Source organism: Dreissena polymorpha, chromosome 13, assembly GCF_020536995.1.
Source record: "Dreissena polymorpha isolate Duluth1 chromosome 13, UMN_Dpol_1.0, whole genome shotgun sequence".
Taxonomy (NCBI): domain Eukaryota; kingdom Metazoa; phylum Mollusca; class Bivalvia; order Myida; family Dreissenidae; genus Dreissena; species Dreissena polymorpha.
The window spans coordinates 4,408,934-4,422,844 of NC_068367.1; the positions used below are offsets into that span (position 1 = coordinate 4,408,934).

The 13,911-nt window shown below is 37.6% G+C and overlaps 1 protein-coding gene across 5 annotated transcripts in view; it reads right to left on the reverse strand.

Annotated features, from left to right (window-relative positions):
- The window catches only part of LOC127855309 (reversion-inducing cysteine-rich protein with Kazal motifs-like), a 207,139-nt gene that overhangs the window by 32,326 nt on the left and 160,902 nt on the right, over nt 1–13,911 (reverse strand). For all 5 annotated transcript variants that reach the window (XM_052390769.1, XM_052390768.1, XM_052390770.1 and 2 more), the window contains exons 9-11: nt 5,212–5,352; nt 3,225–3,333; nt 1,774–1,950 (exon numbers count right to left, since the gene is read on the reverse strand). In XM_052390769.1, the coding sequence (XP_052246729.1) occupies nt 1,774–1,950; nt 3,225–3,333; nt 5,212–5,352 (427 nt within the window). The remainder of the gene's footprint in view (nt 1–1,773; nt 1,951–3,224; nt 3,334–5,211; nt 5,353–13,911) is intronic.

Sequence of the window (13,911 nt, forward strand, 5' to 3'; positions counted from 1 at the left end):
TTATAAATTAGTCCATATTAATTGTTAAGAAGATGCCCCTGAAGCGTTCACTTAATGTACACCTAGTGTCAAGGCTTGGCAAAGTTATTTAGTTAATCACACTGTCTTGTTACAAAGGGACAAGTCATCCAGCAAGGGCTCTGATAGGCTGGGTGTGTCAGCAATTAAGCAAATCTATAAAAAATATTTTAAAAATGCCACACTTTTAACAAAACAATACAAATATTTAAAACAAGAAATGTGTTTGTCAGAAACACAATGCCCCCTATTGCGCAGCTTTGAAAAAAAAATTACCTTTGGCCTTGAAGGATGACCTTGACCTTGAACTTCCACCACTCAAAATGTGCAGCTTCATGAGAACGCCGCTTTGAAATTATTTTTTTTGACATTTGACCTTGAAGGATGACCTTGACCTTGAAGGATGACCTTGACCTTGAACTTCCACCACTCAAAATGTACAGCTTCATGAGAATGCCGCTTTGAAATTATTTTTTTTGACATTTGACCTTGAAGAATGACCTTGACCTTCAACTTCCACCATTCAAAATGTGCAGCTTTATGATAAAACCGCTTTGAATTATATTTTTTCGACCTTTGACCTTGAAGGATGACCTTGACCTTGAAGGATGACCTTGACCTTGAACTTCCATCACTCAAAATGTGCAGCTTCATGAGAACGCCGCTTTGAAAAAAATATTTCATTTTTTTTACCTATGACCTTGAAGGATGACCTTGACCTTGAACTTCCACCACTCAAAATGTGCAGCTTCATGCGAACGCTGCTTTGAAAAAAAAAATTATTATTTTTTACCTTTGACCTTGAAGGATGACCTTGACCTTGACAGATGACCTTAACCTTGACCTTCCACCACTTAAAATGTGCAGCATCATGATGATGTTGATTTGAATAAAAAATAATAACTTTGACCTTGAAGGATGACCTTGACCTTGAAGGATAACCTTGACCTTGAACCAATCAAAATGTGCAGCTTCATGAGAACGCTGCTTTGATTTTTTTTTTGATTTTTTTACCTTTGACCTTGAAGAATGACCTTGACCTTTCACCACTCAAAATGTGCAGCTCCATGAGATACACAAGCATGCCAAATACCAAGTTGATATGTTCAATATTTCAAGAGTTATTGCAAAACTTTACTATATTAAAGTTTTAGATATTTGACCTTTGACCTTGACGGATGACCTTGACCTTTCACCACTCAATATTTGAAAAGTTATTGCAAAACTTTACTATATTAAATTTTTTAATTTTTGACCTTTGACCTTGAAGGATGACTGTGACCTTTCATCACTAAAATGTTCAGCTCCATGAGATACACGTGCATGCCAAATATCAAGTTGCTTTGTTCAATATTTCAAAAGTTATTGCAAAACTTTACTATATTAAATATTTAAATTTTTGACTTTTGACCTTGACCTTTCACCACCCAAAATATGCAGCTCCATTAGATACACATGCATGCCAAATATCAAGTTGCTATGTTCAATATTTCAAAAGTTATTGCAAATATTTACTATATTAAATATTTAAATTTTTTACCTTTGACCTTTCACCACTCAGAATGTGCAGCTTCATGAGATACACATGCATGCCAAATATCAAGTTGCTATGTTCAATATTTCAAAAGTTATTGCAAAACTTTAATGAAGGTTAAAGTTTTGGGACAGAATGACAGACAGACAAACAGGCCAAAAACAATATACCCCCGATCAATCGATCCGGTGGCATAAAAAACAACAATGTTCATATGTCACCTTTCACAGGCACAGAGAGGTTGGGGAGGTCAATGGTTCCGTTCTGCCACAAGAGGATGTCTCTGCGTGCAGCGTTGTCAGCATCAAGGTTACATGAGCGGAAGTGTTCCGTGGGCCTGTGGTTCAGGTTGGTACAGTACTGCAGACCACTGCAGCCCAGTTGACATGGCTCCTCCACTGAATATAAAGCACAAAATTATGGCACTGACAAATCTTCTAACTCTTATAGTTATCCCCACGCTTTCCAAAAATCGTGGGGATTATGTGGTTATCTCAGCCATCTGTCCGTCTGTCTGTCCTGGCCACTTTCTCCTCCTACACTATTAGCACTACAACCTTGAAACGTACACACAAGGTAGCTATGAGCATATGTGCGACAGTGCACTAATTGGAATTTTGATCTGACCCCTGGGTCAAAAGTTATGGGGGTTGGGGTGGGGTCGGGTCAGAGATTTTCATTTATTTTAACATTTTACCACTCTAACCCTTAAGTACTGATGAGTAGAAAACAGCATGAAATCTGAACATACTGCAGGTTACTCGCAGGCTGGTCTGGTTTATGTTGGCTGCACATAGCCATTTTGACTTTGCTTCAGAGTGGGAAAGAGTTTAAGCAAATCAGTACAGCCTTTTTGTACCGAAAAACTAAACAACTGAGTTAAGCTCAAGTGAATCCCGTCCCCCGATGCTTATATAGATGATTGTAGTTCAGTTTCCTCCCTGGAATCAGCACTTGGTTGCATATCTTTGTTCTTTTGTGAGGTTATTCTTTTTGTTTTTTGCTTTTTTGGGGATGGCAAGTGTTGCTTTGATCTAGAAAACCCTTCAAAAGTAAGAATCAAACCCAAAACCTTGCAATTTAAAGGTGGACATCATGTGGTATTTCAATGTGACCCTTACATCTAATGAGGCTTATGGCAGAATTAGGAAAAAAACAATGGTTACCGTCTTTCATTTAACCCTTTCCCACTTAGAAGAAAGTGAAAATGGCTATGTGCAAACAGCATAAAACCAAAACAGCCTGCAAGTTACCCGCAGTCTGTTCAGGTTTTATCTGTTTGCTGCTCATCAGTATCTAAGGTTTGGAAATGAAGCCTTAAAAACATGAATCTTGTAAGAAAGTTCTTAAATTAAATATAACTTTCTAAGGGACTTCTGTTACAAATGCGTGAAAATACGTATCTATGTGATAATGGGCAAACTCTTCCAGGGATGGAACCGAATTTTGAAGGCCTTTGCAAACAGTTTGGATCCAGATGAGACGGCACATAACGTGGCGTCTCATCTGGATCCAAACTGTTTGCTATTCTGATAGTATTCTTTTAAATAAAATCGAAGAAAATGATAATTTTAGAAATTCAGCAGACGACATTTTAGCAGACGACCAAATTCCCCATCATGCAAAGGGTTTAGGAAATTAGGAAAAAAAATTCCATTATCAGCACACATACCGTCCTTGAGGCAGCTGTGCATGGAGGTTTCCATGGTAGAGATGGGAGAGGACATCACACCACAACTTTGCTCAAACTTGCGGAACGTCGCCCACTTATGACCGTGGGTCTGAAACATTTTAGTTTGTATAAGCATACAATCGGGTAGGCAAATCTGTCAAAACACTTTCTATCAGTACTATTACAGTAGGCAGTGTAAGGTGATACATGGAGATCAACAGTTTTGTGAAATACTGATATAAACGTACTTTGCCTTTTTTTACAAACTGGCTTTGACTTATCTAAGACTTGTTCACTTGATGATAACCAATTGAAAATACCTAAACCAATGTGACCCAGCAATTTTGATGAAAACTAAAACAGAGTGATCCAGACTAATGTAACCAATAAATCTTGGTTTAAACAGAGGTAGAAAACAAAACAAACTTTACCCAGCACTATCCATGAAAACTGTTCAGTACATTTGACCTTGACATAAGTACCTGTCAAAGGTTTTCAAGGCAGGTAACTAACCACTGTCTGGCATACAACTTTTATGATCAAATTCCAAAGAACAATGACTTTGATCATTCTTACGCGGGGGTTATCAGAAAAGTCACTGAACACTGAGTTTAACAAAGAATAGCTAACAATTGGTACAAACTAATGCCAAAGATAAATGAGCCTTGTTCTGAGAAAACTGCTCCTAATGCATTTGCGTAAAGTGTCATCCCAGATTAGCCTGTGCAGTCTAGAAAGGCTAATCAGGGACGACACTTTCCACCTACACTTGATTTTTGGTAAGGAGGGACTTCCTTAAAACTAAAAAATACCATAACAGCGGAAAGTGTCGTCCCTGATTAGCCTCCATAGGCTAATCTGGGACGACACTTTACACACATGCATTAAGCCCAGTTTTCTGAGAACACAACTCAAATGACCTTGACATGCAGAAGGGATTTAGCCAGACTACAACATGGCAGTGGGCCTGAAAAAGGGCATGGCAAAGTCTTTTTGTTTACTTGTCACATGGTAAACTTTATAATTTTTAGTGACTTTACTGTCCTGTTTTCATTTAAGTACTTAGGGATTGAGATGCTCAAAAGCCTTTGCCAGCTAGTCTCCTATGACAAAAAAAAACTTGACAAATAAACTACTGCTGAAGACCGATGCACTGGGCCAACGTGTGCATAACAACGGTGCAACACTTTCCAGGCTCCACTGAGGGATCAAGATAAAGAAGATGAATTAAGTAATTTAATTCAAATCAGTATATATATATATATATATATATATCATGAAGTATGTTCCAATTTAAAAATTACTTCATGCTTAAACTAAGTAATACTGTGTGGTACTCTATAAAACCATCAATAGACAACACAAACATGTTGGGTGTGCCTGTGTTTTAGGGAGCACTGATAAACAAGAAAACGGGAAAAATAAGACTATTTTTAAAGGGTGAGACAAAAAGATGGAAGGAGGGGCAACATCCTATTAAAAAAAGGTGGCTTACAGATGGAAGCACCTCCACCCCCCCCCCTTCCCCTGCCATTCTGCATTATCTAAATCCCTACACCCTACAGAAAGTTTATCAGCACTTGATACCAAGCAATGTCTAAGGTAACCAGGGCTTTTTTTCCTTCTTTGGGACCCGCTGAAAACAAAAACGGCCCTTTCCCCTCGGATTTTTTTCCCCTTAGCAGTACATTTTCCCCCAGACTTCATTTTTTTTCCCCTAAAAAAAAATTAAATAAATACATAAATTAACCTGATCAAGTGTAGAAAATATAACATATTGCATAATATAATTATCTGTTGCCTTGAATTTGTTTTAAAAACAGCAAATTATGTTAAATTGATTTTTAAGACGTTCCTTATTTTCCCCTTAATCCAGTGTTTCGCATGATTTTTTCCCCAAAATCTGGCATTTCGCATGATTTTTTTTCCCTCAAACAAGGCCAGGCCCTTTCCCCAAAATCAGATAAAAAATCCTGAGGTAACAGACCTTGACACAGAGGGATCCACATCTTTCTGACTCTGCCTTCTCACAACAATGCAGCTTGGCTGTGTCAATGCCCACCAGGTCCTCTTCCTTAGGGGTCAACGGGTATTGGGGATTCTTCAAAAAGCACATGTATAGTGGATCCTGAAAGTATAGATGAACAGATCTTTACTAGTAAATAATATTCAACATAAATTAAATCTCACATTGATTCATTTAATTATAATGGGTAGTGGTAATTTGCAGGAATCTAAATTACTGGAATCACAATGCATCATGAAGGTTGCTTTGTACATTTCTGTTAGATTGATTGTTGATTGTTAAACACACACAGCAGGTACAGGAGAGCAAGGGCAATAGTTTTGCAAGTGCAAAAAAGACTTTGCTCCCAAAACCTGTCTATCATCTGTAACTTTTTTAATTCAATTTACTGAACTTAAGAGGGATTCAATGTGTGTTGGAGCACACAGTAAAAATAATTGTCTTAAAATAATACCTTTTTTATGATTTTTTTTTTTAAATGATACAGAAAAAAAAATCTCAATAATAATTCTTTTAAGAAATTAACAGAATCATATCCATTATTTAGTCTCAACTTGAGCTTGCAATTAAATTATAATGCTATTTTATTAAACTAGGCGTATGTGTTCTTGAGTTATCATCCGAAAACCATTTTACTATTTCGGGTCACCGTGACCTTGACCTTTGACCTAGTGACCTCAAAATCAATAGGGGTCATCTGCGAGTCATGATCAATCTACCTATGAAGTTTCATGATCCTAGGCGTATGCGTTCTTGAGTTATCATCTTGAAACCATTTTATTATTTCGGGTCACAGTGACCTTGACCTTTGACCTAGTGACCTTAAAATCAATAGGGGTCATCTGCGAGTCATGATCAATGTACCTATGAAGTTTCATGATCCTAGGCCCAAGCGTTCTTGAGTTATCGTCTGACAACCACCTGGTGGACAGACCGACAGACCGACCGACCGACAGACCGACCGACAGACCGACCGACATGAGCAAAGCAATATACCCCCTCTTCTTTGAAGGGGGGCATAAAAATCGTGGGCTAAAATCTAAACAAATGAGATTTTAAAAATCCTCTTCATAATTCCATTATCTTGGACATTTATTGTGACAGTAGCATCATCAGCAGCAGCAGCATAATCATAATCATCAACCGAGATCATGCGGTTCATAGCCATAATCATCGCTATGGGCATCGTCAACCAGACCAACGTCACAGGTTATTGGTCAAGGGATCCAGTGTGTGAAACACCCTTCTTCCCATCCGTCATGAATAGGGACAGATCTTTTAATTTGATCAGCTGCATAGATTTGGCTTATAATGAATTGTATGTGTTTCAGGGGCAGCCTGGATATAATTCAATGTTTAAATTGGGTACTGCATATTCAACTGTCCTTGCCAGGTATCCTTTGCTATTTGGTCCAAACCAAGAATTGTCTATTGATGAAGGAAAGGTACCTTGGCGAGGCAACTTGCATTTCAAGATATCACAAAAACAAACCCATCAAATATGGTCTGCAGGCTTATATGCTTTGTGATGCATCAACTAGTTATTGTCTGAAGTTTCATCTGTATACAGGTAAAACATTTTGCCAAAATATTATTGAGACAGGTCACGGCTGTACTTATGACTGTATAAAAGGTCAATTATTATGTATTGTGATAATTATTATTCATCGCCACGTCTACTTGTTGACCTATGGGAGCTTGGAGTTGGTGCATTGGGTACTGCTAGATCAAACCAAAAAGGAATACATGCTTCTATTAGAGAAAAACACTTGCCTAGCAGAGGTGACACATTTTCACAACACACTGCATGGTCAACTGTCAATTACAAAATACCTTTATTCAAAACTAGTCTTTTTGCTTTCCAATACATTGACATTAGACAAAATGTATACAGGAAAGAAAAATCCAGTTACACCAGAATTGATTAGCAAGCCCAAGCAGGTCATAGCTTACGACAAATTTATGGGTGGTGTCATACATGCCATAATTTTTCAGACCAATTCCAGGACATTAAGTTAAATTGTCCGGGACTTTTGCCGATTTTCCGGGACATGTATAAAATGTAGCGATATTTATAGACATATGCATTTTTTGTACGTGTTTTTTTTGTTTCGCATCGTTAATTGCAAAAGTTCGAAAGCCTATCCGAAATACACTTGATCTATTAATGTCAAATTAAACATTACTACTTCCGTTACTAGATACAAGCCACGTGTTTTCAGTGTAAGCGTTCTAAACATAGATGGTGACGTCACTGCGTTATTGTTATTAAGACCGGTGTGTAACGCGTAGTTGTTGATACGCTTTTATTCATTTATAACATTTATATTATAAAAAATACAACAATACAGTACCGTTAGATCGTCAACTCAAATCAATTCACAATACAACTTCTTTGTCGGTTAAACGTGCGAACATAAACTGCTTGTAATTTTTTACTCAGCGATGTTGGACTTCAGATGTGTGAACAACAATCCTTTGCCCTTACGCAGCGGGAAATAATGACGTAGTAGATTAAAGTCAATTAACAACCACATTTAACAATGCCGCCTTTTGGGTTTGACAGCGAACATGAGACAATCGATATGATAACAGGACCCCTGTTAATTGATCGATTTTGACACGCAGCGTAGTCTGCCTATTCGGGTAGGCATTGTCATGGAGACTCTGCAGATATACACAGATTCCAGGTGCAGTTAAGCCTAAGATAAGGTACATGTATATATGGATTTTGTAAATTCCAGGATATTTGACAGATTTCCGGGACAGCGGGACAAGTTCTTCATTTCCGGGACTGTCCTGGACAATTCGGGACGTATGGCATGTATGGTGGTGTTGACAGAGCTGATCAGATGGTTGCAAATTCCAGGTCAAACATTAGAACAATGAAATGGTAGAAAAAGGTCTTCTTTCATGTTTTGAGTCTCACTGTTCTTAATTCTTACATAGCATACAAACATAACTCTATCCACCCAATGTCACATTCGCCTTTCCGTAAAAAATTTGTAACACAACTAATTGAGTCTCATCCCCTTGATGATTTGGTCACCCTTGTATCAGGACGTCTTAAGACACAGTTTCTGGAAAGACTAAGAGCCAGAAAAACAAAGACCAGGTCACAAAACTGCATATAAATGTAGACAGTGTGATGTGTCACTTTGTTTAGTCCCTTGTTTTTCGGCGTGCTGTATTAAGCCAGCTTTTCACCTGACCTGACTTTTGTAAGTGTCCAATAATATTCAAATAAAATTTCCCGCGGCTAGGTACGAATGAATACACTTCATTTATTCGATTGGCTGATTTGAGTATAACACCAAAACATTGGAAACATATCCGCGTCGTTGTAACACTGTGATACTGCATGAAACAATTTTATCTCTAATGAAAAGGCTCAATAGAAAGAACAGTTTTACAATCAATTCTCGACATAAATACAGTTTGTGCGTGCACCTTCTATTTTCAGAGAATTACCAGCGCAAAAGCGCTTATACTAAAGGCTATGTTCTCAAATTTAGTACTTACTTCCATATTCATGTCAACATGTTAACATGTAAAAGTATAAAGAGCAGTGGAAGCGAGGCCTCACTTTAATGCATTGCATTTCAACCCGCGAGGTTTCGGGTCAATTCGCGGCCAGTGTGTGAAAGTCAGAGTTAATATACAGTTCATCACCGGAGTTCGCAGCCAGTAAAATAATCCACGGGTGTCAATTGGCCAAAATCTAAAAACCTGAAAATAAGCCTATCGTTTGGGGACCAGAGCAAAAAAGGGTTAATAATTCATGTAACTTTGTTAACTATTGTTTATAACGTTGTAAACAATGTGTCAAAGTAAAATAATTTGTGTTCAATATGACATTTTGTGACAATAATCTTAAAATTCCAGAACAAATCCTCTGATTTATATCAATATAAAAATTGGTCCTTAAGGGCCAAAATCCTGATTTCAGGAATAATCCTGAACTTTGACACCTCTGTAATCGTTATATAAAAAGACTCTATCCGTGATCTAGGTGACCTGGAATTTTCTTTAGAATAGAAATATGTTAAATGAAGATATTCAGCAATATAATTAAGATATGTCAATAATAGATTATTAATGTGTTTTCAACAATACAATGATAAATATTATTTTAGATTAATTTAACAATAATTATTCCACCATATTGACTTATGTATTAAGCATAAGCATGAGCGCGATGATTCTCAAAACTGTTAATAATCAAATCATATAGCAATGTCCGACAAACCACTAAAACAGGTTTGTTCGAAGAACGCGCCTATAAATACGGATACTTCGCGTGATGCCGGTTGACTCATATGTTTTAGTTTAACTTCCATTCTTCTTTTGGTTTTCTATTTTGTATCTAAAGGTTTATGACCAGCAATATGTAATAATGTAAAATAAGCCCCGAAAACTCCGCGTAACATCCCTTACTGCGTGTGATGCAGCTAAGAACTGCAAAGAAAAAGACATTCGCCATCATTGATCTCATTCATTGAACTATCAACGCCGTTTATCTTTTTTTAAAGATATTTCTTGTTAGCTTTACCACACCATGCAGGATTACATACTGGCCTATAAAAGGTTACAAGCTGAAGAGTAGCTCACTGATGCATCAAAGCAGCTCCCTATCTGTGAATAAACCTTGAAAAGTATATTTTATAAATAGACGCACCAAAAGTTTATGTATTGAATTGTCATGATATGTATGTGTATTGCAAATTATGCTATTAACAATAGATGATTTTGATGCAAATTATATCATTTAAGTAGTACTATCGCCATACTTTTAAATTGTAGTTTTGAATAGATTTGATTTGACACATGGATACATTTTCACTGCACAAACAAGTGATATTTAACTTTAAAACAGCCTAATGCTAGTAATATTAAGATTATTACAAAGCTCCCGAAGTGTGTGTTGGAAGTAAAATGTTGCCATTACAATTGTATGTTTTATTTTTCATAATTAATTATTTGGTGTCCTTTCATAATGCAAAAGCAAATGCAAATGAAATTATGTTGATATAATAGCAGGTAAGTATAACCAGGCTGCCCCTTCAGACTTCATTTTATAATGTATTCAGCCATGTTGCTTGAAATTAGATTTTATAAAAATATATGCATACTCATATATATAAAATATATATGAGTTGTGTTCCGAGAAAACTGGGCTTAATGCATGTGCGTTAAGTGTCATCCTAGATTATCCTGTGCAGTCCGCACAGGCTAATCAGGGACGACACTTTCCGCTTTTATGGTATTTTTAGTTACAAGGAAGTCCCTCCTTACCGAAAATCAAGTTTAGGTGGAAAGTGTCGTCCCTGATTAGCCTCTGCACAGGCTAATCTGGGATGACACTTTAAGCACATGCATTAAGCCCAGTTTTCTCACAATGCAACTCATATATATATATATTTATGAAATGTTAGTTTGTCTTAACATTTTTGTAAAAAAATGTCTTAAATGCTACAAAAATGTATTATAAATTCCACATTTTTAATGTATATGTAAAAATAGAACATGTTCCGTTGCTATGAGAATAACTTATTGAGTTTTTCATAACGTTATTGATATGCTCAAATTTGAATAAAGACTTTAAAACTACATTTGATGTACAGACCATTGTTTATTTCAGAAAAGAAAATTAAGTTATAAAGTTACTGTTTGTATCTTGTTCTTTGAACATTTTTTGGTGTAGAATCTGTTCACTATGTCTTCTATATTATGAAATTTCTTTAAAATCTATTCTCAATATCCAAACTTTACAAAAGTACAAATGATATGTGGATGTATATATATATGTCCTGTTAGAAATAAGATTGAACGACATTGTAAAGTGTTATAAAGATGATTTAAACACAAAAATCCTGGTTTTTGTTGTTGTTTCTATGATAACCATGGCAACCAATCAATCAAATGTGTAAACGATATGAATATAATTTTAAAAAATGTGTGACCAGTTCACATGGCAAATTGTGTATTAATTGGACAGTTAAAACTAATGTAACATGTAATGCAAGTGAAGTAGGTACATTTAGCATAATCAGGCCTAAACAAGTCAGCAATGGGATATATAACCTCATCAAACAATGCAGCACAGGAAGGGTTAAAATACCACATCTAGCATCGAAAATTTGGCTAATGCTATAAGGAACACAGATTTGTTATGGGTTAACTTTATTTTACAAAATATTCTGCGAAATATGTCTTGATTTTGAGTATTTATGTTACTTTTAAAGAAAACATTTCAAGACATTAAACTTGAAAAAAAATTAACAAAAACAAATGGGCCAACACTTTCTTAATAGACTGGACTTTTGTTTTGATGAGACCTCTTTTAACTTACAAAACAAATTCATAAAAGGGGAACTGATTGTCCTTAAAAAGGCAGTGTGGACTGAAAAGGCTTATGCTCATGCATTAAGCCAAGTTTTCCCTGGACTGCAAGGGCTAACGCTCATGCATTAAGTCCAGTTTTCCATGTACTGCAAGGGCTAACGCTCATGCATTAAGCCCAGTTTCCCCTGGACTGCACGGGCTAATGTTTCATGCATTAAGTCCAGTTTTCCCTGTACTGCAAGGGCTAACGCTCATGTATTAAGTCAAGTTTTCCCTGGACTGCAAGGGCTAAGGTTTCATGCATTAAGTCCAGTTTTCCATGTACTGAAAGGGCTAATGCTCATGTATAAAGTCAAGTTTCCCCTGGACTGCAAGGGCTAACGCTCATGCATTAAGTCCAGTTTTTCCTGGACTGCAAGGGCTAACGCTCATGCATTAAGTCCAGTTTTTCCTGGACTGCAAGGGCTAACGCTCATGCATTAAGTCCAGTTTTTCCTGGACTGCAAGGGCTAACGCTCATGCATTAAGTCCAGTTTTCCCTGGACTGCAAGGGCTAACGCTCATGCATTAAGTCCAGTTTTTCCTGGACTGCAAGGGCTAAGGTTTCATGCATTAAGTCTAGTTTTTCCTGGACTGCAAGGGCTAACGCTCATGCATTAAGTCCAGTTTTTCCTGGACTGCAAGGGCTAACGCTCATGCATTAAGTCCAGTTTTTCCTGGACTGCAAGGGCTAACGCTCATGCATTAAGTCCAGTTTTTCCTGGACTGCAAGGGCTAACGCTCATGCATTAAGTCCAGTTTTTCCTGGACTGCAAGGGCTAACGCTCATGCATTAAGTCCAGTTTTTCCTGGACTGCAAGGGCTAACGCTCATGCATTAAGTCCAGTTTTTCCTGGACTGCAAGGGCTAACGCTCATGCATTAAGTCCAGTTTTCCCTGGACTGCAAGGGCTAACACTCATTCATTAAGTCCAGTTTTTCCTGGACTGCAAGGGCTAAGGTTTCATGCATTAAGTCCAGTTTTTCCTGGACTGCAAGGGCTAACGCTCATGCATTAAGTCCAGTTTTCCCTGGACTGCAAGGGCTAATGCTTCATGCATTAAGTCCAGTTTTCCCTGGACTGCAATGGCTAACGCTTCATGCATTAAGTCCTGTTTTACCTGGACTGCAAGGGCTAACACTTCATGCATTAAGTCCAGTTTTTCCTGGACTGCAAGGGCTAAGGCTCATGTATTAAGTCCAGTTTTTCCTGGACTGCAATGGCTAATGCTTCGTGCATTAAGTCCAGTTTTCCCTGGACTGCAAGGGCTAATGTTTCATGCATTAAGTGCAGTTTTTCCTGGACTGCAATGGCTAACGCTTCATGCATTAAGCCCAGTTTTCCCTGGACTGCAAGGGCTAACACTTCATGCATTAAGTCCAGTTTTTCCTGGACTGCAATGGCTAACACTTCATGCATTAAGTCCAGTTTTCCCTGGACTGCAATGGCTAACGCTTCATGCATTAAGTCCAGTTTTTCCTGGACTGCAAGGGCTAACACTTCATGCATTAAGTCCAGTTTTTCCTGGACTGCAATGGCTAACACTTCATGCATTAAGTCCAGTTTTCCCTGGACTGCAAGGGCTAACGCTCATGCATTAAGTCCAGTTTTCCCTGGACTGCAAGGGCTAACGCTCATGCATTAAGTCCAGTTTTTCCTGGACTGCAAGGGCTAACGCTTCATGCATTAAGTTCAGTTTTTCCTGGACTGCAAGGGCTAACGCTTCATGCATTAAGTCCAGTTTTTCCTGGACTGCAAGGGCTAACACTCATGCATTAAGCCCAGATGGCAAAAGGACCATCTCACATATGATCACATCAGCATTTAATTTCTATGAAGCCTATCTCATGATTTACAAAAAAATATGAAGGCAAATGTGCATTTAATGGCTTTCAGCCTTAAGTGGATGAGGACCAGAGAGTAAGCAGCTGGAATCAGGTTTCATGTGATTGACAGGGCAGTGAGCAGGGGAGGGGAAAATTGCTTTCAAATGTTTAAATAAGCTATTCTGAAGTCTGGCAGACATTTCAAGTTGACTCCTCAACTGATTGCAGGTTTGGCTGAAGTATCAGGTTGGTTTTGTACAATGGGTGCTTGAGAATGCTGGGGTATATTGTGTTACCCTGTTCAAATACAATGGCCAAGAAGGAAAAGAGCTATACAAGCACTACATGTTTACTATATAAATTGTCCATCATACTTGTAGAGAATCAAATACTCCACATTGGGAAATAGAACAAATTGAGAGAAGAAAAGAACAGAATTTACAATTATAAC